Source organism: Protomyctophum parallelum, assembly GCF_964188405.1.
Source record: "Protomyctophum parallelum genome assembly, chromosome: 3".
In the NCBI taxonomy this organism is placed as follows: Eukaryota; Metazoa; Chordata; class Actinopteri; order Myctophiformes; family Myctophidae; genus Protomyctophum; species Protomyctophum parallelum.
In genome coordinates, this window is record NC_139698.1 from 18443949 (window position 1) to 18471816 (window position 27868).

At 42.7% G+C, this 27868-nt stretch overlaps 1 protein-coding gene across 6 annotated transcripts; it reads left to right on the forward strand.

The window, feature by feature from the left end:
• On the forward strand, positions 1–27654 carry khdc4 (KH domain containing 4, pre-mRNA splicing factor). 6 transcript variants are annotated; one of them, XR_014569026.1, is made up of 14 exons: positions 1–148; positions 3292–3496; positions 4175–4318; positions 7497–7576; positions 7895–7947; positions 10044–10261; positions 11445–11659; positions 14105–14165; positions 15271–15328; positions 18840–19051; positions 20607–20750; positions 22507–22603; positions 25626–25714; positions 26754–26801. XR_014569026.1 is itself a non-coding variant. In XM_083760973.1 (14 exons), the coding sequence occupies exons 1-14, from the start codon at positions 120–122 to the stop codon at positions 27026–27028; spliced, it is 1908 nt and encodes a 635-aa protein (XP_083617099.1). In that variant the 5' UTR covers positions 1–119; the 3' UTR covers positions 27029–27654. The 6 variants fall into 6 exon arrangements, 5 of the variants coding, with proteins under 5 accessions (XP_083617099.1, XP_083617100.1, XP_083617101.1 ...); XM_083760973.1 differs by having other exon boundaries at positions 22479–22603; positions 26754–27654; XM_083760974.1 differs by having other exon boundaries at positions 22479–22588; positions 26754–27654.
• Positions 27655–27868: the final 214 nt, after the last annotated feature.

A 27868-nucleotide genomic window follows, 5' to 3' on the forward strand; every position in this document is an offset into this window, starting at 1 on the left:
TAAACAGCGGCTAGCAGCTAGCAGGGCGAGCTAGCAGCAACATACACTGAGCAGCGCTGTTTTAAATAGTCATTTAGAAGTTTTATGTGCGCCATCAAGTTTTAAATCGAGGAACATTGATGTCATTTGGCGGAACGCAAAACGGCGGGTGAGTGACTGTTGCAATAAAAGTAACAAATAGCCACCCGAGGCTAACCAGCCTAGCTTAGCTATCTAGCTGGCTAGCGTTAGCATGCTGTCTTTACATGATTATGTAACGTCTGGTAACGTTACAAGGTTTGTCTAAAGCAGTGGTTCAGCCTTTTCATGTCAAGGACCCCCAAATTGACACTTATTTGCCTGCCTGCCGATTTGAAGAGATATGCCAGGGACCCATAAGAGAATGGCTCTATAGCACTGATTCTCAACCCGTTTAAATTCAAGCAAACCCAGTTTGACATGCATTAGGCTACGGACCCCCATTCAATGGCATTCCTATCTCTGAGACCCCCAATTTATATTGTAAAATCAATGTTAATGTAACTCTGAGAGAGTACACAACTATCATTTAGCTGGGGACCCCCTGGAACTCCCTCAAGGACCCCTGGGGGTCCCCGGACCCCACTTTAGGAACCACTGATCTAAAATACACTATTGACATGACGACGTCTGTGACATTACTACAGCATGTAGCCGCAATTTTCATTTTGTTTTAAATATGTTGAATCGAGAGTTGCAACACGAGCCTTTGACAGCCCATACAAAGCAAAGTGATTGCTTGAAAATTGTATTAACAATTTGTAGAATTGGCACAGTTCGAAATATGCATCATGATCATATCAGGGTCGTCCATATTCAAAATAGTACGTTTAAAAACGTACAAATATAAACTAATATGAAAAAATTGTAATAATAAAAAAGTAGAAACATGTACATTTACAGTAGCCTATGGGGGGAAAAGGAGGGGATGACACAAGTTGTCCTGTCGTGTCCATACAGGTGCAATATCTGTTTAGTACAATCAGAGTTAGGACTTCTCCGTTTCATAGAGCAGAGCGACACATTAGACACGCACTCAAATCCGAAAATGTAGTTGTCGTTGGATAAGATTGTGTCCACAATTCCATGCTGTACTGATGTTGGTATATAGTAGAGATAACGGGCAAACGTTGAACAACATAACAAATCTACATTCTGTAATTGTGTAGACTTCTTGTAATGCAGGGACGTTAACAATAATGTAACTCTTTGGACTCCGGAGTGTACCAATTTTCACTCAAGAGTTAAATGATCTATAAGGGTCCATTTGGTTTCCATCTCTCCATTTTGCTGGGGACCACCTGGAACCTTCTCAGGGACCACTGGTTGAGAACCACTGATTTAGACGCAACATCCATTCAAACAGTACATTTAGGCACAGTATTATATTATATTATGTTAGACTATAGAGCAGGGGTCCTCAACTAGAAATGATGAAGGTCCACAAATATTTTTTTGAATAAGACCGAGGTCCGGTCCCATGCGCGGCGTCCATCGGAGAGCGGGGCTCTATGCCCGTTTAGTATGGTCAAGCCAAGCTTATACAAATCAGATCCCCTTCCAACCAACCAATAATGGGGTGCAGAGTGCAGGCCCGGAGTGGAACTCCAAATCCAAATCACACTGCGCGCGCGCTGGACATTTTGGGGGCCTTTGCAGCAATTTCACATGAGAAATGTACCATCTGATGTTATTTATATTATTAACTTAAAAAAAAAAAAAAAAAAAATTTTTTTTTTTTTTTTTTTTTTTTTTTTGGGTGGTCCGCAAAGAGGTGGTCCGCGGTCCGGTCGCGGACCGCGGTCCGCCAGTTGAATACCCCTGCTATAGAGGCTATGTGCATGCGTAAAGTGAGTGGCAACTCGAGAGGCAAAGGGAGTTTAACGTTGTTTAATGCAATCAGATAGAACTTTTCGTTTGGATGTATGGGCTCTCAAGGTCTTTTTTCCCCGGCTATGATGATGATGTCACGCGCATAGTCCGCATACCCTCTCTATGTGTGGTGTTGTCCCAGTCACAGTGTTGTTTTTGTTTTAGTCATAGTCTCTTGAATGGTTTTCACTTAGTTTTAGTCACATTTTAGTTACCTGGAATGTTTTAGTTAGTCTAGTTTTTGTCAAAAGAAATGTATTTTGGCGGGCCTTGATGCTGTCGTAATGGCTGATTTTACACTTGCTGAAAATAGCCGATCTAAGTAGATCTGCTATTTTCAGAATGCAACCAAGTGTAAAATGACTTATTCTTCTCTTGTCCACGAATCCCTTCCTAATATTATAGTTTAGTTTGTATTTCCTGACGAAATGATCAGTATATTTGGGTTTAGTTTTAATCATAGCTTAGTTTCCATTTAGTTTCCATTTAGTTTTCGTCAGTGGAAAAAGGCAGTCGACGAAAAAATGTCGTCTTATGACCGATTCATACTCCTATTTTACCGCTGCAGTGCCGAAATGATTTCGGCTCGTCGGAAATCTTTTTTTTCACTAGCACCGAAGAGCCGACTTTAGGACGGTACCCCCCCCCCCCCCGAACCGCAAATGACGTCACATTAAGCCGAACCGACTTTTATTCGGCTCTAAAATAGGAGTATGAATCACGCTTAAAGGTCAACATGAACCAAGGTTCATGTTTTAGGTTGTCATTAGAAAGTAAAAGGTGAGTGTAATTCTTTTTCATTTGCTGCTTTCTTTCGTTTTAGGGATTTTAGCTGTTTTTGTGTGGGGGCATTCGAGCATGGGGCTAAATATGTATTTCTTTAATATATTTTATAGCGATTTCTTTTATTATTATTTACTATAGTCCTACTAGACCCCAAGAAATTACATCTGGACACAAAAGATCACTGGATCTACTGAATGTGTCAAACTGACATATTGAGCCTATGACACACAGTGTGGCTTCCCCCCCAGTAGGTTACCTTCACATTCAGTAGATCCTGTGATCTTTTGTGGCCAGATGTAATTTCTTGCGGTCTAGTAGGACTATAGTAAATAATAAAAAAAGAAATCGCTATAAAGTTTTGTAAAAAAAATACATATTTAGCCCCCCTGTCAAAAACAGCTAAAATCCCTAAAACTAAAAAAAGCAGCAAACGAAAAAAGATTAACACTCATCTTTTACTTTCTCTAATAACAACCTAAAACATGAACCTTGGTTGAAAAAAACTAAAGTTGTCCTTTAAGTTTTAGTCGACGAAATCAACAACTGTGTCCCAGACAGTCGGACCAATATTAGTTCCTCTGACCCAATGTCCTGCTCGTGTCCCGGCTCGTATAGCCGCCGCAGTAAATGGGACCAGCCCGGTCCAGGGACGGGCGCTGCCGGCGGGAAGGGGGGCGAGGCGGAGGCCCCCACCGGGGCGCTGGACGCGGCGGCAGCGGTGGCGGCCAAGATCAACGCCATGCTGGTGGCCAAGGGGAAGCTCAAGCCCTCCCAGATAGGCCCCCCCGGAGGACACCCGGACAAGATCAGACACCCTCTGGTAGGCGTCCGTGTTGCTTTTTGTCGGTACATTTTAGTCCACCTGGAATGTGTTAGTGTTGGTCCAGTTTTAGTCGACTAAATGTCATACGATTTTAGTCCACTAATGATTTAGTCGACTGAAATGTGTTTTGACAGGCCTTGATGTCGTTTCCTAATGGCAGATTTTTCACTTTGTTTTGCATGCTGAAAATAGCTTAAAACTGGATCTTCTTGTCCACTAGTCCCTCCCTATAACAGTTTAGTCTAGTTTTTATTTGTTGACAAAATTGTCAGTATATTTAGAGGCAAATGGAAGCACAAATTCAATCATTAATCGCAATTATTAGTGTGACTGTTGTCAACTTAATTTTGTAATGGTGTTGGTGACATCTCCCCCCCCCCCCCACACACACACACACACTATTAGGGATGTGATGATGGTCAGTGATTTATGGAATCCATCGCCGCTCTACATGTTCTTGTGGACACGTGTTGCTTTAGTTTAAATACATGCTGTGTGTGTGTGTGTGTGTGTGTGTGTGTGGCAGTCATGATTAACCTGTGATGTGTCTCGTGCCCAGGTCCTAGGAGTTGACCTTTAATATATTAATGTATTAATAAACCTGTGATATCTCGTGCCCAGGTCCTAGGAGTTGACCTTTAATGTATTAATAAACCTCTGATATCTCGTGTCCAGGTCCTAGGAGTTGACCTGTCCGGCGTCTGTAAGGCTCCGGCTCCGACCAAAGCCAAAGACGACCTGGTGGTGGCCGAGGTGGAGATCAACGACGTTCCTCTGACCTGTCGGAACCTTCTGACCCGAGGGCAGACACAGGACGAGGTCAGCACGCACGCACGCACAACAACACTCACACAGTTTGGTCACAAACACGCACGCACAACAACGCTCACACAGTTTGGTCACAAACACGCACGCACAACAACGCTCACACAGTTTGGTCACAAACACGCACGCACAACAACGCTCACACAGTTTGGTCATAAACACGCACGTTACGACAACACTCACACAGTTTGGTCACAAACGCGCACGTTTCGACAACGCTCACACAGTTTGGTCACAAATATGCACGTTACGACAACACTCACACAGTTTGGTCACAAACGCGCACGTTTCGACAACGCTCACACAGTTTGGTCATAAACACGCACGTTATGACAACGCTCACACAGTTTGGTCATAAACGCGCACGTTTCGACAACACTCACACAGTTTGGTCTCGCACGCACACACGACAACGCTCACACAGTTTGGTCACAAACACGCACGTTTCGACAACGCTCACACAGTTTGGTCACAAACACGCACGTTTCGACAACGCTCACACAGTTTGGTCACAAACGTGCACGTTTCGACAACGCTCACACAGTTTGGTCACAAACACGCACGTTTCGACAACGCTCACACAGTTTGGTCTTGCACGCACACACGACAACGCTCACACAGTTTGGTCACAAACACGCACGTTACAACAACGCTCACACAGTTTGGTCACAAACACGCACGTTACAACAACGCTCACACAGTTTGGTCACGTCAGAACAACAGGACTTTTAAAAAGATCATAGATCGAAATCGATTCATAGATTAATCCCGATTGTGGACATAATCGGATTATGAATCGATTCACAAATCTTTTCACAGGTCTTTTTGTTTATATTTCTTTCTATGTTGGTACAGAACTATTTAAAAAAAGAAAGAAAGCTGGCTCATATTTTTCTTTGTGGTGTATAAAAGAAAATAATCTGTTTTCATTATGGATTTATAGAGAGCACACAAAGTGAGAGCGAAATAAATCCTGTATCGATTCGTAGCCCTGAGTCGGAAATCGAATCATCCGGTTCCTACAGATTTCCAACGGTAATAAGAGCACGCATCTCCACTCTAGCCCAGGTGCTGCTGGACAAATGGCAGTACAAGAGGAAGAAATAGAGTCCGCAACAACTGGTAGAAAAAACTCAGCTCCACTGGTTTATTGATCCAACGTTTCGATCACTGTGGATCTTCTTCAGGAATATTGTGACGGGGAATGGTTGTGCACCTTATATACAGGAAGGGGTACAAATGATTGGATATAACGATGGCCGGTGACTAATGCCACCTAAGCCCAAACCAATTATCCAATATCACAATAATAATAAACATGACAGGTTTAACCTGTTTAGGCCTGACGTCGAAATTAAAAAAATGTCTTTTTAAAAATGTTTTTCCAGAAAAACCTAATATATGAAAAAAAAACTAATATATGAAATTGACCCCCAATATATGAAATTGACCCCCATCTGAAAATGTGTTGTTTCAGGGACCACGTCCCAGAAGCAAAGATTTGAGTTAAAAACGTTCGCTCTGAAAGAGTATACATTCAAAGCTTTGCACCACATGTTCATGATTTTTCAAAAAATAGCAGACCTACAAGCTCGTAGCGCGCCACTCGTTGGCGCGCTATGAGCTTGTAGGTCTGCTATTTTTGAATAGCTAAAGTATAACATAATGCTTAGTTAAAACGCCAAAACGGGTTCCCGTACAGAATGGGTTTTAAATATACAAAAATACAAACAAGGTACAGATTTCTACCCCTACAGTTCAGTAGATTTGATGGAGCCCGCACACCACAGGTAATAGCAAGACGTTCAATCTATTTGATCTTCATCAGGTCATGCCTACAGTTCACCCAAAAAAAAATCTTATTACGCAATACACACACCTCATGGTATTCATGGAGATTGTTTTGTTTTTGTCACATTCCTAAGCCAATAATTTGATCTCCGGTGGAAGAGGCTCAATTGAATCTCCTACACACTGACCTGGTCATTGTTAGATTGCCAATCTGTGCAGAATCATTTCTGTTCTAATTCCATTTGGACCATAGACCCAACTGTTCCCACGACACTATCCGGATCAGCAATACCATTGATGCTGTCTAGAAGTGTAACAGATCAGAGATTAATATAGCAGTTTATAGTTAAGGGATGCAATAAAATAAAAACGACCTCTGCATCCACGGGATGCACTACTGTACTGTTTTTTTTTATATTCTAGTTAATTTTGCTGGCTTTAGTCATAATCACCATTTCTTCTTCTGTTTTCTACATGAATATAACCACATTATAACCATATAAAATGAAATGAGAGTTAAATGCTGCAATTTGTGAAAATGGCAAAATATGGGACTCATAAAATGTCCCTGGCACTCCTCTAAAAGACCATCCCTGCATCCCGGGACTCATTACATTGAAAACATATTTACATCACTGCCTGTACAGAGAATATGAGACGGCGTCTTTGTGAGAGAGTGGACAACTATCAAACTTGTGAACCTTGCGTTTCATATCCATCTGTATTTCGGTCAATATGTATTCTCATATTGCCCAGCATATTCCAGTGGCTGTACACTAGTAATGGCAAACACAAAGTCCTGACGTCACTCGCTCATCCCGTGACATCCACCCTGGTTCACGGAAGTAATTTCTCTATGGAGAATAACATGGGCTCATCTTAAAATCGTCTCATATAAGAGACTCATATAAGAGACAGCTCGTTCATGTTTGGACCACAATGTGGTCCAAACATGAACGAGCTGTCTCGGCGTTATTGTCGGGGAGGTGTCTCTGTATCGTTTTCAATTGTGACAGTCAGTCACTCATATTATGATACTGTCTGTTTCTAGCGAAAATGTAACTAATTCAGTATCAGTAACAATAGCAGTTTCTCTCAGTCAGTTGATTCTTCATATCCATATGAGTGAAACGGCCGGGATGACATGTTTATTAACTTTATTTTTCAAACACAGTTCTTATATGAGGCTATCTAAAAATCCCCCTATGGGGATTACAATGCAAATAAAAAGTACATGAACCCGTGGATTTGCGCCCTCTACCGACATTGACGTCAGACTTCGGTGCTCTATGTCATATGGGTGGATTATGTTTAACTGTACTCATTTCTGATGTTTCTGGACCGTTTCCAGTAAAGTCTGTTTTTTACTGTCTCTGTACAGATCAGTAAAGTGAGTGGCGCCGCTGTGTCCACCAGGGGGCGGTATATGGCAGCAGAGGAGAAGGGCAAAGCCCTGTCAGGGTGAGTCTATGATGAATCCTGTCTCATTATTACACCTGTGTGCACAGTGGTACTGGAATCACTTGTGTTTGTTTACTAAACGAGTTCTCAGCTGGCCTGAAAGTAAGGGGCCACTAGGCCAGCCCAAGGCTATAGGCACAAACGATTACCATACTTTTAAAGGCCTGTAAACCTGAACAAAAATTGACCTTCCATTCCAGAGATAATGGCCAAAACATATTAAAAACGGCCACTTTTGCTGATTTTCGGTCGTTGATTTTCGATTGAGTTTTGGCCATAGTCGCCCGGTTTTCTTTAATGCTGTGTGTTCCCCCACAGGGACAGACCTCTGTACCTGCACGTCCAGGGACAGACCAGACAACTAGTGGACAGTAAGTTACCTTATCTATCTACTCTACATCTACACCAGTGCTTTTCAAACGTTTTGTCATCCCAGGGCCAGTGGTGTCATGCTCGTAGAACGCAGCACCACGCCGTGGCACCAGTACATTATTGACGTGCACGCACACCAGGGGGGCAGTCAGCCAGATATTTCGTGAAGCCTCATTTGAAATCGGTAGTTCATATAATGGCCTGTTGTGGCGCTGGACCGGACCCAAAAAGCCCCATAGCTCCATAGAGGCCCATGTATTTTGGCCCAACTTCACCTAGACTGTATTACCTTAATAAACATGGTCATGAATACTTTCTTCTTCCAGTCACTAGATTAAAGTCTCATTTCTAATGTCATAATATTCTTTTTGGAAAATTATGGTCCCATTAATTAAAAAAATGACCATAAAGAAAAAAACCCATCGCGTATGTTCTGAGGGGCGTGGCTACCATTACAGTCTATGATCGGGATTCCCCTCCCACTCGAGTCAAAATAAAAACCAACGGAGAAGAAGGGGGGAAGTCCCGCCTCGTTGTCTGGGCAGCCAATGACCAGCTGGTATACAAAACGGAGCCAGCCAATGGCCAGCTGGTACCAAAGATGGCGACTTACATCAGGAATTAGCATATTATTACAGGCTTCATTTTACGTTCATGTTTACCCGGGGAACGCTTTGTCCATATTTTTTACAGTCTATGACGCACACACAGGGACGGAACGGTGCATGTGCGTGCACGTGCACAAACCTTTTTAGTTTCGCTAGTAAAAAGATGTTTGTCTGACTACAGTAAGTAGTAGTATAGACTTTTGTGTTTGTGTCTAAAACTCTCGTGCGGGGGACCGCATGTAATTCATGTAATTCGAACATGTCGGACTAGCATGTCGGACTAGCGTCTGCTCCCGTGCCTGCGGTCATGGTTAGGTTAGGGGATGAGGTGGGTTGTCATTTGTCGGACCAATAACTAGTCTGAACAACGTACTCCACCCCGCTTGCACGTGCACGTGACCTCGTTAAAACGCAGTGTGGTACCAGTAAAAGAAACACCGACACCACTGTAGTGTCCAGGGCACACCAGTCAGAACCTTTATGAATACAGGTGCAAGATAGCCTCTAATACACGTGTTATCGGTTAGCACTCTGTGAACTTTTACTTTTCTATTTGCTAATGCTTTTAAAGTCTCTGTCTTGTAGCTGTAGCAAAAACATAATGAGTTTATAAAATTAATTGGACAGACAACCTGTCCAGTGCTGCATGATTTTAGCTCAAATTTAGAAATGAGATTGCATATATAGGTGTCAGACATTGTGGAGAATATAAATTGTGTAGTATATATATTTTTAACCCATTTTGGGCCGGAACCCCTTTTGGTGTTTTAAGCATTATGTTATGCTTTAGCTATTGAAAAATAGCAGATCTACAAGCTCATAGCGTGGCACCGAGTGCGGTGCTACGAGCTTGTAGGTCTGCTATTTTTGGAAAAATCGTGAAAAATGTGGCACAAATCTTTGAATATATATATATATATATATATATATATATTCTTTTAGAGTGAACATTTTTAAACTCAAATCTTTGCTTCTGGGAGGGTCCCTGAAACAACATATTTTCAGATGGGCGGTCGGCGGCATGTTACATCAAATTGTTAGGGTCCTTGACATGAAATATTGAGAACCACTGACATAGAAACATGAGGTTTTTCAGAAAATTGTCATGATTTAACCCATTTTGGGCGGGAACCTTTTTTGGTGTTAGCACTATGTCGTGCTTTAGCTATTGAAAAATAGCAGATCTACAAGCTACGAGCTTGTAGGTCTGCTATTTTTGAAGAATCGTGAAAAGTGACATGAAAGTGTTTGAGAACGACTGACATAGAAAAACAGCTTTTTCAAGAAAACAGTCAGGATTTAGAAGACATTTTTAGAATCTGATCTCAGGTCAGAATGGAAAACGGTCAGGATGTAGAAGACATTTTTTTAGAATCTGATCTCGGGTCAGAATGGAAAACGGTCAGGATGTAGAAGACATTTTTTTTAGAATCTGATCTCAGGTCAGGATGGGTTTTAATGACGTTTGTCTTTGTTCCTCTCTCCAGAAGCAGTAAACCGAATAAAGGAGATCATAACCAACGGGGTGGTGAAGGCGGCCACGGCCTCCTCCTCCTCGCCGTACGGTCCCAGTGGAGGAGGAGGAGGAGGAGGAGGAGGCATGCTGTCCGTCCACCAACACAACGCTCCTCCTCCCGTCGGCTCCTCCTCCTCCATGCCTCCTCCTCCCGTCTCACACCACCATAAACCACACGGACACTCTGGAGTGAGAACCTTTTTGTTTGTTGTGTTCGTGTTTACATAGTACACAGTGCATGCATACACCTTCCCTAATGATTATATATATGATATATTATTATATGATTTCAGCATTCATTTGTCTATTATTAAGGTTATTGTAGCAGTCAATTTATATGGGAGGGGGCGGGGCGGCGGTCCCGAGTCATTGCCAAAGCATTTCCAGGGGGCCCCCCGGCCAAAAACGTTGAGCACTGTGTGTACGGGTGTCAATTTTGTTTTAATTCAAATTAGAATCGCGATTCCCGTTATGAACGATTCAGAATCGAAATTCAGAATTTCCACAAATTCTGGTTACAGTTACAGGAGTTTTCACTACATGGTGTTTTGTGATATGAAATGTAAGCTTACCCTAATCACAGTAAAACATCATGTCTTCAGTCATTTTCCAAGTTACTGTAGTCATCTTCAGTTCAAGACTGTAGAGTAGATTGTGATGAAATCCTATGTATTGAATCATTTTGAATAGAGAATCGTTTTGAATCTGGAAAAAATAAGCTTTTGAATTTAGTTTTTACCAGCTGCAAGCTGGTCAATATTAGCTTGTGAAAGTCCCAACAGGAGATCATTTTCTGGTGAGCCTGCTCTGTTGCCAAGCCTGCATATTTCCAGCCTAACGTGGATTCATTCACAGTTGCTTGCCCGGTTTGGTTTTTGGAGGCTGCTTGGCTTATTTCTGTCACGACAGTTGCCACCACTGGCAACAACCCATAACATCCCATCGTCTGCACGGCACGGCTAGTCGAGCAGTTCTGATTGGCTGCCTCGTCTCCAGCCATGTTGCCTCAGAATTCTTTAGGGTCACTAATTTGAGCATAACAGCGGAGCGCAGCTAAAAAGTGGCATAACGTCAGCAGCAGACCCACAGATAATAATACTGCAGCTGGTAATTAATTAATTGATTTAACCCATTCTGAACGGGAACCCAAATTTGGTCTTAGCATCATGTTATGCTTTAGCTATTGAAAAATAGCAGATCTACAAGCTCATAGCACGCCACCGAGTGGCGCGCTACGAGCTTGTAGGTCTGCTATTTTTGAAAAATCAAAGAACGACCGACATTTTTAGAATCTGATCTCAGGTCAGACTGGGTTAAAGTGTGTGTGTGTGTGTGTGTGTGTGTGTGTGTGTGTGTGTTGCGGTCGTCACAGATGCACTACGTCCAGGACAAGCTGTTTGTGGGCCTGGAGCACGTGGCCATCCCGGGCTTCGTGGTCAAGGAGCGCGTGGAGGGGCCAGGCTGCTCCTACCTGCAGCACATCCAGGCCGAGACCGGCGCCAAGGTCTTCCTCCGGGGGAAGGGCTCCGGGTGCCTGGAGCCCACCTCCGGCCGGGAGGCCTTCGAGCCCATGTACATCTACATCAGGTAAGGGGGGGGTGTGTTGGAACGGTCATACATCCTGACAGTTTTCTGAAAAAGCTGTTTCTATGTCAGTCGTTCTTCGATTTAAAAAAAATAGCAGACCTAGCATAATGCTAACACCAATGTTCCCTCTAAAAAAAAAAATCGGTCTGAGCAAACACTCAAACCTCCTGAGCAGACATCAGCAACTACTGAGCAAACATACGACACCTTGACACCAACTATCCAAACGTTAGATAATGCGAAGTGAGCGCCCCTCACTTCACACAGGTGTGATCTTTTTTCAAAATGGATTTTGGTATACGAGTGAATCAATGAATAGTTACATAAGGTTACGCAAGTTACAACATTTTTATTTTATATCAAGGTGGTATGCTAGCAATTTTAGAAATATTCAGTTATCAGTGGTTCTCAACCTTTTCAGGCTGTGACCCCCCCAAAGTAATCATATTTGAACTGGGGATCCCCCACCCAGACAAGCAACAGAATGGTTCCACAGATAAATATTGTGAAAATAGCCAATCTACAAGCTCGTTGTGAACTTGTAGATCGGCTATTTTCACCAGTTTTTATAGCATGGTTTGCTGATTACTTTTGATGCAGTAATGGTATTTTTTCTTTTAGAGCCTTTGAGGCATTATAAAAGTCTTAAAAGTCCTTAAATTGTCACTTCACTGTCATCTGGGGTCCCACAGGTTGAGAACGATTACATGGGGGGCATGAGAAACCGTAAAAACTTTATTGGGACACACACACACACACACACACACACACACACACACACTAAGACCGAGTTTGTTGGTGTGTCAACTCCTATAGTTTCTCAGATTGTCGAACGTCAGCAGCCCCTACTACGCCAGATAATATATTATTATATGTAGCTCTACATAGCAGAAGGATTGATTGATTGATTGAAGAAAGCTGTATTAACAGATTGGATAATTACAGAGAGAGGTTCCATATGGGACTAGACCGCTAGAGAGATTAATGTTAACTTCCACATGTTGTTTCATTCACAAGTACACTGGACTGGAGGCTTGTTGTGCTGTAGGGATAACAACGTTAGCTAACCAGCTAATGCGAAGCTAACGTTATTCCCCCTCTCCTTGTTGCGCACAGCCGCACTTCCATCCGTTCGCCTTTTAAATCTGAATGTCCCATCAACGCACGGTTCCAAGGCGCAACGCGATCTTATCTGGTTCTTGGGGTTTCACACACTGACTGACTGCACTGCAGTGCTGCTGCTCCTTACGTCTCCACCTAAGGTCTTCACTCGCCGCTCAGACGGCGCACTGGGCGCAGTATATACAGGAGGAGAGGAGAGGAGAGCAAAGAGTCAAAAAAGGAGGGGAGGAGACCTGTGTCGCCTCGCCTGTGTGTGTAATCTAAATAAACTGTAGTAAATAGAAATAAAGTGTGGGCAAATGTCGACTCGGGATAGGTATTATTACTGTAATGTAGATGATACTCGGGGGGAACACCTTTTTCTTTTAAAGAAAACTTTTTTTTACACCAGCGTTGGTGTCTGTGCGCGACAGATTTCAGTTGTGCGCGAGAGCATTTGGCCATGTGCGCGCGCGCGCACGGGCGCACGTTAGGGGGAACATTGGCTAACACCAAAACGGGTTCCCATTCTGACCTGAGACCAGATTCTAACGCACAAGAAGAATGGTGGTTTTTTAAACTCATTTTGACCTGAGATCGGATTCTAAAAAATGTCTTCTAAATCCTGACAGTTTTCAAAAATAGCAGACCGACAAGCTCATAAGTGGCGCGCTATGAGCTTGTAGATCTGCTGTTTTTCAATAGCTAAAGCATGACATGATGCTAACACCAAAACGGGTTCCCGACCCAAAATGGGTTAACCCATTTTTATTCTAAAAATGTCTTCTACATCCCGACAGTTTTCTGAAAAAAGCTATGTTTCCATGTCGGTGGTTCTTCGATTTTTTGAAAAATAGCAGTCCTACAAGCTCGTAGCGCGCCACTCGTTGGCGCCCTATGAGCTTGTAGATCTGCTATTTTTCAATAGCTAAAGCATGACATGATGCTAACACCAAAAGGGGTTCCCGCCCCCAAAATGGGTTAAACAAAGGTTTTTCATTTAATCTTTCCGTTGTCATTTTTTTCACAATAACCATTCCGCATGAATCTGTTATTTATTTATTTTTTGCAACTTCTCTAGACACTATTACGCCATTTTGGGAGGGAACCCTTTTAGGTGTTAGCATTATGTTATGCTTTAGCTATTGAAAAATAGCAGATCTACAAGCTCCTGTCCATGGGCAAGACACTGAACCCTAAAAAATGGCCTCCAATGAGTTGGGTGCTGTGAGCTTTTTTTTTTGGCAGGTTTTGGCTTATAAAAGGAAGTTAGTAGTTGAACATAAGGATTGTTTTAATCCATGTAAATGTTACATTTGTGCTTTTTGTTTTCTCTCCCCTCAGTCATCCTAAACCTGAAGGACTGGCAGCAGCCAAGACTCTGTGTGAGAACCTGCTTCAGACGGTGAGGATTAGAATGAACCCATTCTGACCTGAGATCAGATTCATACGAGGTTTCCACTGGACACACACACTGGTCTGATTAAACTAGAAGATGATTCGGAGAGATAAAAAAATTAATAATAATGCAAATCGTATATAAACTGTGCCCAGTTGTCACTGACAGACAGATATTCATTACACCCAGTCTGCCGGGTGTAATCGACAAGACGTGAACCACGAATCATCTCGACCTTGAATTGACTTAAACGATATTTTAACAGCTTGTCATTACACGAAAGACAGACAGCTTTCCTACTGTCTGTCTCTCCTACACTGTCTCCCTCTCACCTGTCCTACTGTCTGTCTCTCCTACACTCACTGTCTCCCTCTCAGCTGTCCTACTGTCTGTCTCTCCTACACTGTCTCCCTCTCAGCTGTCCTACTGTCTGTCTCCTACACTGTCTCCCTCTCAGCTGTCCTACTGTCTGTCTCTCTTACACTGTCTCCCTCTCAGCTGTCCTACTGTCTGTCTCTCTTACACTGTCTCCCTCTCAGCTGTCCTACTGTCTGTCTCTCTCTACACTGTCTCCCTCTCAGCTGTCCTACTGTCTGTCTCTCCTACACTGTCTCCCTCTCAACCTCCCTACTGTCTGTCTCTCCTACACTGTCTCCCTCTCAACCTTCCTACGGTCTCTCCTACACTGTCTCCCTCTCAGCTGTCCTACTGTCTGTCTCTCCTACACTGTCTCCCTCTCAGCTGTCCTACTGTCTCTCCTACACTGTCTCCCTCTCAGCTGTCCTACTGTCTGTCTCTCCTACACTGTCTCCCTCTCAGCTGTCCTACTGTCTCCTACACTGTCTCCCTCTCAGCTGTCCTACTGTCTGTCTCTCCTACACTGTCTCCCTCTCAGCCTCCCTACTGTCTCCTACACTTTCTGCACTGCCAAATAAATGTTAAAATAGCAGGCAAAGGTCCTTTGACTGAACTGTCTTAACAAGCTGATAATGGGAGTCTCTTATTGGACTGATAGACCCCGCAAAACTCGGCTAAAGTCTGGTTGAATACACTCTTAACATTCACTTAAATTGAAGTTTTCACGTTTGATTCTTTCATGTGGTCTCTCCAGGTCCATGCAGAGTATTCACGCTTCCTCAGTCAGATGAGTCCAATGATGCCACCGCAAGGTACAGACACCTCATACTGTACATACAGGTCCCTCTCTCATACGTGTCTGTCGTCTTCTCTCTCTCTCCTCTCCTGTGGGGTCTCTCTCTAGTCCGGAGGTTCTTTCAAGGAACCTCCATGACTTGACGAGACTGTGCAAAATGGAACAACCCCACTTTGAGAACTATTGCGCTAGTCTTTCTCTCAGTCGGTCTCTTGTCTTTTTCTGGTCTTAATGAAGAGCACCGTGGCTTACTAAATAACTAAATTAAAGTAGGTATATGCACCGAAAGGGAAATTCTTGGCCGAAACCGAATACTGAATATAGGAAAAAGTTGGCTGAAAACTGAATAATTAATATTATATCTTTTTTCCTACCATTGTCATGGCCGTACCTTAAAGCTACCTGATTTATTAAAATAAATGGTTATGGCAAAACTTAACTTAAAAATAATAACTCTTATGGGTCCATAAAACATGTATTCAGCTCTCTTGAATGCATTAATTGCATTTACACTATTCTGTGATATTCTGCCTATTTGGGGCCGAAACCGAATGGGCCAATTATTTTAAGACATTTTCTGCCGAATATTTTCTGCAGACGAATATTCGGTGCATCACTAAATTAACCCATTTTGGTGTTAGCATCATGTCGTGCTTTAGCTATTGAAAAATAGCAGACCTACAAGCTCATACGAGCTTGTAGGTCTGCTATTTTTGAAAAATCGAAGAGCGACTGACATAGAAGACATTTTTAGAATCTGAGCTCAGGTCAGAATGAAAACTGTCAGGATGTAGAAGACATTTTTTTAATCTGATCTCAGGTCAGAATGGGTTAAAGCGAGTTCAAACATTCTGCCTAGGGATGTCCTATATATTATTGGCCTCCTGATCAGTGTTGTGACTAACGCCCTTACATCGCGTTACGTTACATAACGTAACTACTATTTGCAGTAACTTGTAACCTAACGCTTTACATTTCCCCATTCCATAACGGCCTTATAGTTATTGTGCGAGCGTTACCCGCGTTATGGCGTTATGTCAACTTATGTGATCAGTGAAAAGTCTCGCAGCTCCGTGAGTATCATACAGGCATCCCTGTGCTGCTGATTGCAGTGCAGAGACTAGAGAGCGCTCTCTGTGTTGACAGTTTCGTTTGTGCTCTGCCTCTCAACTAACTGCGGGAAAAACACAGATGTACAAGCCCAAAGCGCTGTGCATTGCGACCGGTAGATAACTTGTAGATCTGCTACTCCCAGCGCAGGACGGGCGCATGCTTATGACGCTCTTAAATATGCATCAGCACTCAGCAGCCAGCAACAACAACGCACTAGCAGCATAAACCACTCGTCGTCAGACGGAATACACACACGCAAATACGAGTCACGACACAACTGTGTCTGTGCTTTCATCCACGCTTCTATAGCCTTTTAAATCTCATTTCCCATCCACGGGCACAAGCAAAGTGATAGCAGCTTCCACCCGATCTGGATGGTGGTGTTGTTTCTGACGAGGGTAGCAAGTAGCAACTAGTTAGCATGGGAGCTAACATTAGTTTAACTCTGGTCCATATCGTTAGAAGCCAAGGAGTCCTCCTTAATAACACTGGTACTTTCCATCCGTTCCCCAACCCTCACACTCGATGCTGCGTTTACACGGGCAGACACAGACGAATGGGAATATCATTTGGAGCAGGCCGAGCAGCTACTGTACACGTCTGTTTGCATCAACATGTTGCTGGCTTCACAATTAATGATAGTTAGACGGTATCGTTGCGTCTGCCCGTGTTTAATGGTCAGGGTTTCACTGTCCACAGCAGGCAGACCTGTCAAAACTATGTTTAATGGTCAGGGTTTCACTGTCCACAGCAGGCAGACCTGTCAAAACTATGTTTAATGGTCAGGGTTTCACTGTCCACAGCAGGCAGACCTGTCAAAACTATGTTTAATGGTCAGGGTTTCACTGTCCACAGCAGGCAGACCTGTCAAAATGCACTTCCCAAAACTCACAAGACATGCCAGCCACCACCTATAAGTTCAAACACACCTCTAGAATATTTCTTTCCCCAGCTATCTCATTCCACTTTCATTTATTTTATTCCATAGTCTTAGTTTTTCTATAATAAAGTAGTTTTTATTTGTTTTCTCATGTTCCCCTTGAAAACCGTCTTTAAGTACTCAGAGAAGCATTATATAAATAATAATATCACTATTATTATTATTACTAGTTTTTTAATTGCCTATGCGTATGTAGTCACTATTCATTGATTCACTCGTATCCAAATCCATTCGAAAAAAAAGCTCACTGATGATCAGGTCAAATAGGCCTATTGATATGCGATTAATTGAGATTAATTAATCACAAAAAACCTTCTTTAAATCGTTTTTTATATTATTTTTTAAAGTAAAGTAAAGTAGCTAAGTACTTTCATAATTTAATGTAAAGTAAAGTAACAAATTACTTTTTTAGATAAGTAACGATAACTATAATTCCTTACTTTTTAAAAGTAACTTCCCCAACACTGCTCCTGATATTATCGGCCGATAAAAGCATAACAATGTAATATCAAAAATATCAGTATCGATTTCTGAATGTATATATTTATGTTTAATGTTTTATTTTATTATTATGTATATTTAATTTGTATGTCCGTTTGAGCATGGAATTGTCCGCTGTGATTGGCTGGAAGGACGTACGTACATCATACAACATTCATCATCATGACGAAATGATGACGCTCACTTCACACGAGTGTGATTTTTTTTTACTATGTTATATAGGAGTTCTTACGGTATTGTTTGTGTGTGTGACATGAAATGTGAGCTTACCAACCATGATCACAGTAATCCTTAATCATATTCAACGCGTTGTGAGCTTGTGTGGAGTGTTTAACTCCCGGGCGGGAACCTCTTTTGGTGTTTTAAGCATTATGCTACACTTTAGCTATTGAAAATAGCCGATCTACAAGCTCATACACGAGCTTGTAGATCTGCTATTTTTGCAAAATCGTGAAAATGTGGCGCAGATCTTTTAATATATATATTATTTCAGAGCAAACGTTTTTTTTTTTACTCAAATCTTTGCTTCTTGGAGTCACCGAGAACAACATATTTTCAGATGGGGGTCGGCGGCCAATTGCATATCGTTTCTGGGGGTCCTTGACATGAAATAGTTTTGAGAACCACTGACATAGAAACACGAGGTTTTTGCAGAAAACCGTCAGGATTTAGAAGACATTATTCCCATTTTGGGTGGGAACCCCTTTTGGTGTTAGCATTATTTTATGCTTTAGCTATTGAAAAATAGCAGATCTACAAGCTCATAGCGCGCCACCGAGTGGCACGCTACGAGCTTGTAGGTCTGCTATTTTTTTTAAATCTAAGAACGACTGACACGGAAACGGCTTGTTCAGAAAACTGTCAGGATGTAGAAGACATTTGTAGAATCTGATCTCAGGTCAGAATGGGTTAATAATGAGTGTCTTTGAGAGCAACCCATCATCATCATCGTCCTCCTCCTCTTCCTCCTCAGGGTTCATGCAGCCCCCGCTGTTGAACGGGATGCCCCCCCAGCCTCCGTACTACCCCCCCGCCGGCTACCAGCCGGGCTTCCCCATGCCCCCTCCTCCCCCTACACAGCCCCCCCAACCTGCCCCACCTCCTCCCTACTCTGTCCCCCCTCCCCTCCCGCCCCACCAGTACCCCCTCCCAGGCCCTCCGGTCTCGGCGGCCGCCCTGCAACAGGTGAGACCCCGCTTGTTTTTTTTTTTTACTTTTTACTTTATCGGGGATTTGTGAATTTTTTTACCAGCTGCAAGTTGCCATAGTTCCGACCGGGTAGTACACACTGGAGATCATTTTCTGCTACTGGTTGCCAAGCCTGCATATTTCCAGCCTAACGTGGATTCACAGTTGCTTGCCTGGTTTGGTTTTTGGAGGCTGCTTAGCTTATTTCTGTCACGACAGTTGCCACCACTGGCAACAACCCATAACATCCCATCGTCTGCACACGGCATGGCTAGTCGAGCAGTTCTGATTGGCTGCCTCGTCTCCAGCCATGTTGCCTCGGAATTCTTTAGGGTCACTAATTTGAGCATAACAGCGGAGCGCAGCTAAAAAGTGGCATAACGTCAACAGCAGACCCACAGATAATAATAATGCAGCTGGTAATTAATTGATTTAATCAATTTGGGCTTGTTTGGTTGACACCATCTGCCAATCAGGAACCACCGTTTTTTACATAAACATACATGGTTACGTCATCAGCCAATCCCTGACTGGCCGAGGGGCATATGTCGGTGTTGTCCCTCGGCCAATCAGGAACCACCCTTTTTACATAAACATGCATAGTTACGTCATCAGCCAATCCCTGATTGACAGTGGGGGCCACCAAGAATACACTATGTATGTACGGTACATTATGTGGATGATGTCACCAATTTGAGTTTCAAACTTCTATATAGGACAACTTCTATATACACTACAACATTTAGAACCCGTTGTCGTGGATATCTGGAACGGGATCTATATAGACGCATAAGTCGGATGTTTCAATAATATGGTTGAGGTTAGTTGCGTGCTCTGCTCGCACACAAGTAGGCCATCCGTGGCCAACTTGTGTGTGCGAAGCGCAAGTTGGCAGCTCGCCGGAGTGCTGTTTTAAATCCTCGCACGCACTTAGAGCTCTGAACAATGTTAAGGATGCATCCACTTTAGTTCGGCTGCATTTTAGAAATGGCTCAATGAAGCATGGACCGTTAAAACACAATCAGCGCCGGGATTTTTGAAAATCAGCAGCTCGGGGTGCTGCAGATATGGCAGCTTTTACTCTGAATGCCGGGAGAAATATTGCTGCTTGCTTGCCTCGCTATGATTACGATAAAGTCGCTCGATAATCCCTCGCCTCCATGTTTTGAACGAGAGGCATGTTGAAGTCAGAAATGAAGAGCTCAGTATATCCATCTGGTCAAAACCACGGAGAGCTCCCTAGATTAGGAGATAACGAGCCTTTCTTTCCAATGAAAATGCAGTTGGATTAAATGGGTTAATCTCTTCATAAGTGGTTGTTATTGAGGGGTACTGTCAGCCAATCAGCTGATCCTTATGGGCTTTCTGAATATATATATATGTATATGTATATATATATATATATATATATATATATATATATAAATTTAGGTTATTAATATTTGGTGTTATTACTAGTTAGTAAACCACTTGGAACAACAAGGAGAGTTTTTATGACACCCTTTCTGTTTCTCCTCTCTCTCTCTCTCTCTCTCTCCCCCACCACCCTTAGGCTCTTCCTCCTCCGTTCCCTCCGTCCGGTCCCGTGCACCCAGCCCAGCCCAAAGCCCCGCCTCCACCGGCCCTGGCCACTCAGAAGAGACGTTTCAAGGAGGAGGACGACGACGAGAAGGACAGTGGACTTCTGGGATATCAGGTGATTCATCACGTCTTTGACCCCTGACCTTTTTAGTTTTCTCACCGTCTTGTCTATACGAAGAGTCGACATCTAAAAGCGTCCAGGCCTCTGCTTCACTCGACCTCATGTTCAATTAATTGGTCCTCACTCGAGCTCATTATACGATAGCACACTTTCCCTTAAAGGTTGGATAAAAAAAAACGATTCATAGTTCTGTTTTGTATTACGGAACATTAGAAAGCTTTGTTTATTAGTGAGAGGAATGAAATAAATAATATATATTGGAATCGAGATGCATCGGCAATCGATTTATAATCGGATCGTGGCCCTCTGGATCGTAAATCGAATCCTTGGGTACCTAGAGATGTCCACCCCTACTTTCCCCTCTACTAATTGGTGCTGTTGACGGTTCAGAAACCTGCCTACCGGTGACGCCGTCTACAGGGATTCCTTGCAAATGGAATAAAAAAAAATATATATATATATACATATTGTTTGACATGACGAAACCTGCCTAGCAATTATGTTTACTGGTCGGCAGGTTTCCAGTTCCACAGCCCATTTACAGTTGTGACTCCATAAAACGCTTTTTAATCAAATATCCTACGCTGCCGAGATTGTTTTATTACCTTTAGAGAGCATACGCTGAATTATTTGGGCTTTTGATCTGTGAAAATCCGGCGAAAAAAGTTTCCTCCGTTTGTTACGAACGATCGCACCGCCCGCCATCTTGGTGCGCCGCAAGACCGACCCCCCACAAGACCCTCCTCCATGAGGCGTTGTACCCCGTTAATTTTGCATTGGCCTCAATTTCCCAGAAGCCCTACCAGCCCACAGCATGTGTTGATTTCCGGTTTCGTCGTCAAAACGAAACCATCTCGTCTCCAGCTCCGCGGCAAAGACGGAGTTTCTTTTTAATTGTTACAATGCGGCGGATTAAACACATAAAACAAAAGGCGGGAATGTCGTATAAAGCACCATTGAACCCTGGATTAAACAATTGGCGGCCGTCGAACTGTTAAACTATGCCATTTGTATGAGCTTCAGTGAGGACCAGTTAAAGCGAAGATGGGTTGAAAAGTCCTTTTATGCAAGCATTAGTTAAGTAAATGTGTTGGTTGCTTAATTGCTTTTGTATGGTGCTTTTTATTCTAAGATCCCTAACTTCTGGAAAGTGTGTAAAAATGTGTAATAGTGTTTGTAACTTGAATCGTTTGATGAGCTGATAAGGGTGTCTTAACTGATAATGCTGTGTAGATGGGATTCTAACCATTAGCTTGGTGATGGACATAATCATGGTCAAAGTGTTGTAAATTGAACTATTTAAAAGCCGATCTCTGATTTTTTAGAAAGAAACTCTTCATATTGTTCTTTCCTGCATTTTCCCTCCTCTAACCTCTTATTGGTTCATTGCCTTGTCTACAGTTAAACCCCTGTGTCGTTCTTCCTCCAATAGAGACGTAATGTTGTAGACTTTACCAAGTTACCAAGATTACACCCTACTGATAATCAGCTCTACAATCTGGAAGCTTCAGGAACGAATGTGTTTTTGCAACCATTACAAGGATATAAGTCGATGTTGTGTTGTCATCAAGCATTAGGCTGGTTATATTCAGTGCATAATAATGACTTTAATAGTGGCATGTTGTGGTGTTCTCAAACATTAATTAGGCTGGTATGATTTATATTCGGTGCGTGGATATAGTGCTGTGTGCTAATCCTGCCTGTGTGTCTTTTTGCTCATAGCATGGACCCATTCATATGACTCATTTAGGTGCAGGCTTCCCAGTGGACAGCCCTGAGGCCTCAGGACCCCCGACACAGAGTTCCTCTGGCACACCGAGTGAGAGGGACAGGTCAGTTCATAATTGGTAACAATAGTTTTTTTGTAATAATATACATATATATATATATATATACTGCATGATTTTTTGTTGTTTAGTTTTTTCCTACGTCCGGTGTCCCACTTCCTCCCTGTTGAAGGGGCTATAGCTCCTGCTGTGTGACGATACGTTTTAACAGCGTTACGTTATGCTTTAGCTATTTAAAAATAGCAGATCTACAAGCTCATAGCGCGCTCGGTGGCACGAGCTTGTAGGTCTGTTATTTTTTTAAACTGTCAGGCTTTAAGACATTTTTAGAATCTGATCTCAGGTCAAAATGCATTAAAGAACCACCATTCTTCCGTGCGTTAGAATCTGATCTCAGGTCAGAATGGGTTAACTGGCAGCTACTGGCGATAACGGGCGAAGAGGCCCATAGTCAAAGTGGGCGGAGGAACGTCGTTCAAAAACACGACATTATTTTATCTATTGGGATGACATTGTCCGGCAATGGCCAATCAAATTCATGTGTTTGTTTACCCTCCACCCGGAACAATGCCACCAGAATGTGGTTCCTAGTTCCACTTCGAAATGGAAAAGTTTACTGGACTTTAACTGAGAGAGGTGTACTGGACTACAGCATTTACTGTACTTTTATTTCTTTTAAACATGCGCTTCAAAACAAGGACAATAACGGGCAACAACAACACCCACTAGGAGATTTATAGATAGATAGATTTTATTTTGGTCCATAAAAGGAAAAAAGGGTACATACAAACGTAAACGTACACATACCGTTATTAAAACTTTATCGCACAGAGTCGCTGTTAAAAACGTAGGGTGTCTGCTAATTATCTTTAGTCTGTCAGGTGTGTGTGTGTGTGTGTGTGTGTGTGTGTGTGTGTGTGTGTGTGTGTGTGTGTGTGTGTGTGTGTGTGTGTGTGTGTCTCAGGCAGCTAGGCATTCAGCGAGGGAATGGGGGTGAGCTAGGCTCAAAATCTTCTGTTGACCGTTTAGCCTATGTTTAAAGTTTGCCGTTAATTATTATTTTTTGCCTTCAGTTTTGTCTATAATTTCCGTAAAACACTTTTGGACCTTATGTTTTTGTCTCAATACATCACCGTAACAGCAAGAGGTTTTCTGGTCTTTTTTGGAAACGTGCCACGCAGTTCCTGCCGAAGTTCAGCCTCATATGGCACTACTTTTAAATTGGTTTGATAATTGGGAAGAAGTAGTCGCTACAATTATAATAATAATGTTGTCCAAATCCCAATAAGATTTCTAAAAGTCTGCAAAAGGGAATAAATATCATGTTTTCCATTCCAATTCCAATTTTCTTTCAATGCCATCAAATACCGATTTTCAATAGTGTCGCAGTCCCACCCCCTTTCATGATGACACCAGGCCCAGGAAATGATTCACAATGCATTTTTCCCATAGACATTTCAAAAGGTATTTATTTAAAGACGGTTACACCGCGGACAAAGCCAACTCGAGTCGTGACAACTCATGACAACAAACACAATATTTTGGACCAAACAAATAATTACAAAGAAGAAAAACAACAAACAAATGTGTTGTAATCTGCCGTTTTTTTCTTCTTTCTAATTATTTGTTCGGCCCAACAAATTGTGTTTGTTGTCATGATTTGTCAGGACAAGAGTTGGCTTTTTTCCTTCGAACGCCCAACAAACGGCACTGTAATTATCAACGATCCTGTGATCGATCTTAGTGGACATAAAATATTCGGTGACTACTTAAAAGGTACAGACAAACGGAAAATAATTATTACTTAATATGCCATGCATATAAAGCTCTCAATGGTCTCGTACCTTCCTACCTACATGACTGCCTGCCTAGATATGTCCCAAGATTCAGATTCAGATACCTTTATTGGCCATTGTGTAAAACACATAGGAATTTGCTTTGACATTTGACATGTGTGAATTTCTTTTCCTTTTTTCACATATAACGAAAAAACAACACAAGCCTTCCAACCAGTGTTGTTTTCGTCGACTAAAATTAAGACGAAAAATGTTCGTCGACTACCTTTTCCACTGAAGAAAACTAAATTAAAACTATGCTATGGTGACTAAAACTAAGACTAAATATACTGATAATTTCGTCAACAAATAAAAACTAGACTAAAATGTTAGGAAGGGACTAGTGGACATGAGATCCAGTATAAGTCATTTTACACTTGGTTGCATGCTGAAAATAGCAGATCTACAAGCTCACAACGTGTCGCGCTGCGACGCGTTGTGAGCTTGTAGATCGGCTATTTTCAGCAAGTTAAAATAAGTCATTATGACGGCAACAAGGCCCACAAAAATACATTTTAGTCGACTAAATCACCTGTAGATTTAGTCGACTAAAATCTTATGACATTTAGTCGACTAAAACTAGACTAACACTAATACATTCCAGGTGACTAAAATGTGACTAAGACTAAGTGAAAACTATTCAGGAGACTATGACTAAAACTAAAATAGAAATTTGCTGCCAAAAACAACACTCCTTCCAAACTACATGGCTGCCTGCCTAGATATGTCCCAAACCTTCCTACCTACATGACTGCCTGCCTAGATATGTCCCAAACCTTCCTACGTACATGACTGCCTGCCTAGATATGTCCCAAACCTTCCTACCTACATGACTGCCTGCCTAGATATGTCCCAAACCTTCCAACCTACATGACTGCCTGCCTAGATATGTCCCAAACCTTCCTACCTACATGACTGCCTGCCTAGATATGTCCCAAACCTTCCTACCTACATGACTGCCTGCCTAGATATGTCCCAAACCTTCCTACCTACATGACTGCCTGCCTAGATATGTCCCAAACCTTAGAATCTGATCTCGGGTCAGAATGGGTTTTAATCAGACCAGTGTGTGTCCAGTGGAAACCTCGTATGAATCTGATCTCGGGTCAGAATGAGTTAAGCTGCATTTCATGTGATGAAAGGTGCTATACAAAATATGTATTATTATTATGTGTAATGTAATGATCCATTTATCTTCAAATGGATTGACAAAAGGTAATGCTATCTCTCTCCTCCTCCTCCTCCAGCAGACAGATGATGCTTCCTCCCATCCCTGGGAGTGGAGGACTGAGACCCAAGATGATGGACGACAGGAGGGTGCTGCAAAGCCCTCTGGGTAAGGGCCTCATGTCCTTGGCCTTGTCTGACCTCTCAAACCCGACCCCAGACAAGAGTCTATAAAATCAGTCCTCATATTATAGTCCCGTTTGCCTTTCAGAAAGATATCGGCTTGTACGACTTTTGGAAGATGCTTAGCAAACTAGATCTAAAATCGCAGCCTCCATTTGGGGTTGTTGTAAAAGTATTGGAGTATGTCTGGTGATGCAAATCTACTGGTAATATACTCGTAATAATGTGAATACATTGGTAGTTGTAAATATGTATATGAATCATCCGGTGTATATATATTAATCATTTGTTTTAGTCTATTCAATTGCATCCAGCTATTAAAACAATCATACCATACTAAAATATAATGTCGCACCGTACTGCATGAAACAAAACAAATTGCAAAAAGAAAGCAAATCATACAATTGCGGTAAAAAATGAAATACGTAAAGCAAACGGTTGCACTATAATTTTTCTGTTCTGTTTAATAAAAAATAAACGGACAAATAAAAGACAAAATAGGACCTTGCCTTTGGTTTCGGTCGGACACCCCCCCCCCCTCCTCCACGCCCCCCTGTACCTCACCGTACCGTCCTCCGTGATGACATCATCAGTGTGCGTTCCTTTCCTCGCTAACCACGGGCTCTCTCCTGTTCTTGTGTTTTTCTCTTTCTTCTGTGTTTTCTCCTTCTCTTCCATGTTCTCTGTGGACACCATGTGACCTCATGGGGGCGGGGCCTGCACTTTGCCCCTACGCGACGCCTTCCTGCCCACACACGCGCTCTCCCATTGGACGGCGGCCGCCCCTACCGACCAATGGCTGCTCGCCTTTGTGACGTTTTAATTAACGTTTTGATTGAATGTTTTTTGATCATTAACGGAACCCGTTTCTCCCACAACGCCATGCTCTGTTTGTTTTGTTTTGTTGTCCGTTGTCCGTTTGGTTTTGTCTCCCCCGTCTCTGTCTCTCTCTCTCTCTCTCTGTGTGTCTCTCTCTCTCTGTGTGTCTCTCTCTCTGTGTGTCTCTCTCCGTCTCTCTCTCTCAGAGTTGTCAGCCAAGAGGATGAAGGCGGGCCTGGTCGCGTACACCGGGGACTCTTCCGACGAGGAGGAGGATCCCTTGGCGGCAGGGGGGGGAGGGTCGGGTAACCCACCGCCACCCAGGAGGGGGCACGGCCCCCCTCCTCCTCCCCCCACCTCCTCCTCCTCAGCCTGGACCCCGGCCTACCGCGGCCTCCCGCCGCCTCCTCCGCCGCACCCCCGCCCCAAAACGCACAACACCCCCCAGCAGCAGCCCATGCCTTTCTGGATGGCGCCCTGATGATGATGATGATGACGACGACGAACCCTAACCGCGACATTGTGAAAGCACCTCTTGTATTCTCAACGCAGGCATTTTGAGCGAACCACTTTTACCCATTCTGACCTGAGATCAGATTCTAAAAAATGTCTTCTACATCCTGACAGTTTTCATTCTGACCTGAGATCAGATTCTAAAAATGTCTTCTATGTCAGTCGCTCTTCGATTTTTCAAAAATAGCAGATCTACAAGCTCGTAGCGCGCCACTCGGTGGCGTGCTATGAGCTTGTAGATCTGCTATTTTTCAATAGCTAAAGCATGACATGATGCTAACACCAAAATGGGTTAAACAATTGTGTTCGAGGATTTAGAAGCTGGTTTCAGTCTAGGCTAGTTTTTCCTTTTTTTTCCTTTTTTGAATAATGAACCTTTCCCAGATGGGGGGAAAGGAAAGCGCAAAACTGAAAGAAAGAGAAGTCCAAACACGATGTTGTACATCTGTTAACTTTCCTTCTTATCTCTAGAACCTCTCATTTCCTTAACCGTCACGTAGTGTTTTTGTACAGATCAGATTGGACTTCTATGTAGAAGACTTTGACTTTTGTGGAATAAACGTAATTTATTGCTGCATTTTAATCTCTGGCATGGTGTGGTTTTTGTCTGCATTAATTGTTCTTATGATTATAAGGAAATTAAAGCGGCACTAACTTTCTCTCTTTTTTTTAAATGAATAAAATGTAATTTTGTCCAATCCGTATGGTAGAGTATGTTAATGCAATTTATTACACGGCTTTGTTGACTGCTTGATTCTGATTGGTCAATCGCCTTATTCATTCATTCAATTTCTGGATAATCTCTGCT

Excerpts from the sequence above, each read along its gene's own strand:
- khdc4 (XM_083760973.1), top strand. The coding sequence starts at position 120 with ATGTCATTTGGCGGAACGCAAAACGGCGG. Across the intron at positions 149-3,291 it reads GGCGGAACGCAAAACGGCGG|CCGCCGCAGTAAATGGGACC; the intron begins GTGAGTGACTGT and ends CGGCTCGTATAG. Across the intron at positions 11,660-14,104 it reads CCCATGTACATCTACATCAG|TCATCCTAAACCTGAAGGAC; the intron begins GTAAGGGGGGGG and ends CTCTCCCCTCAG.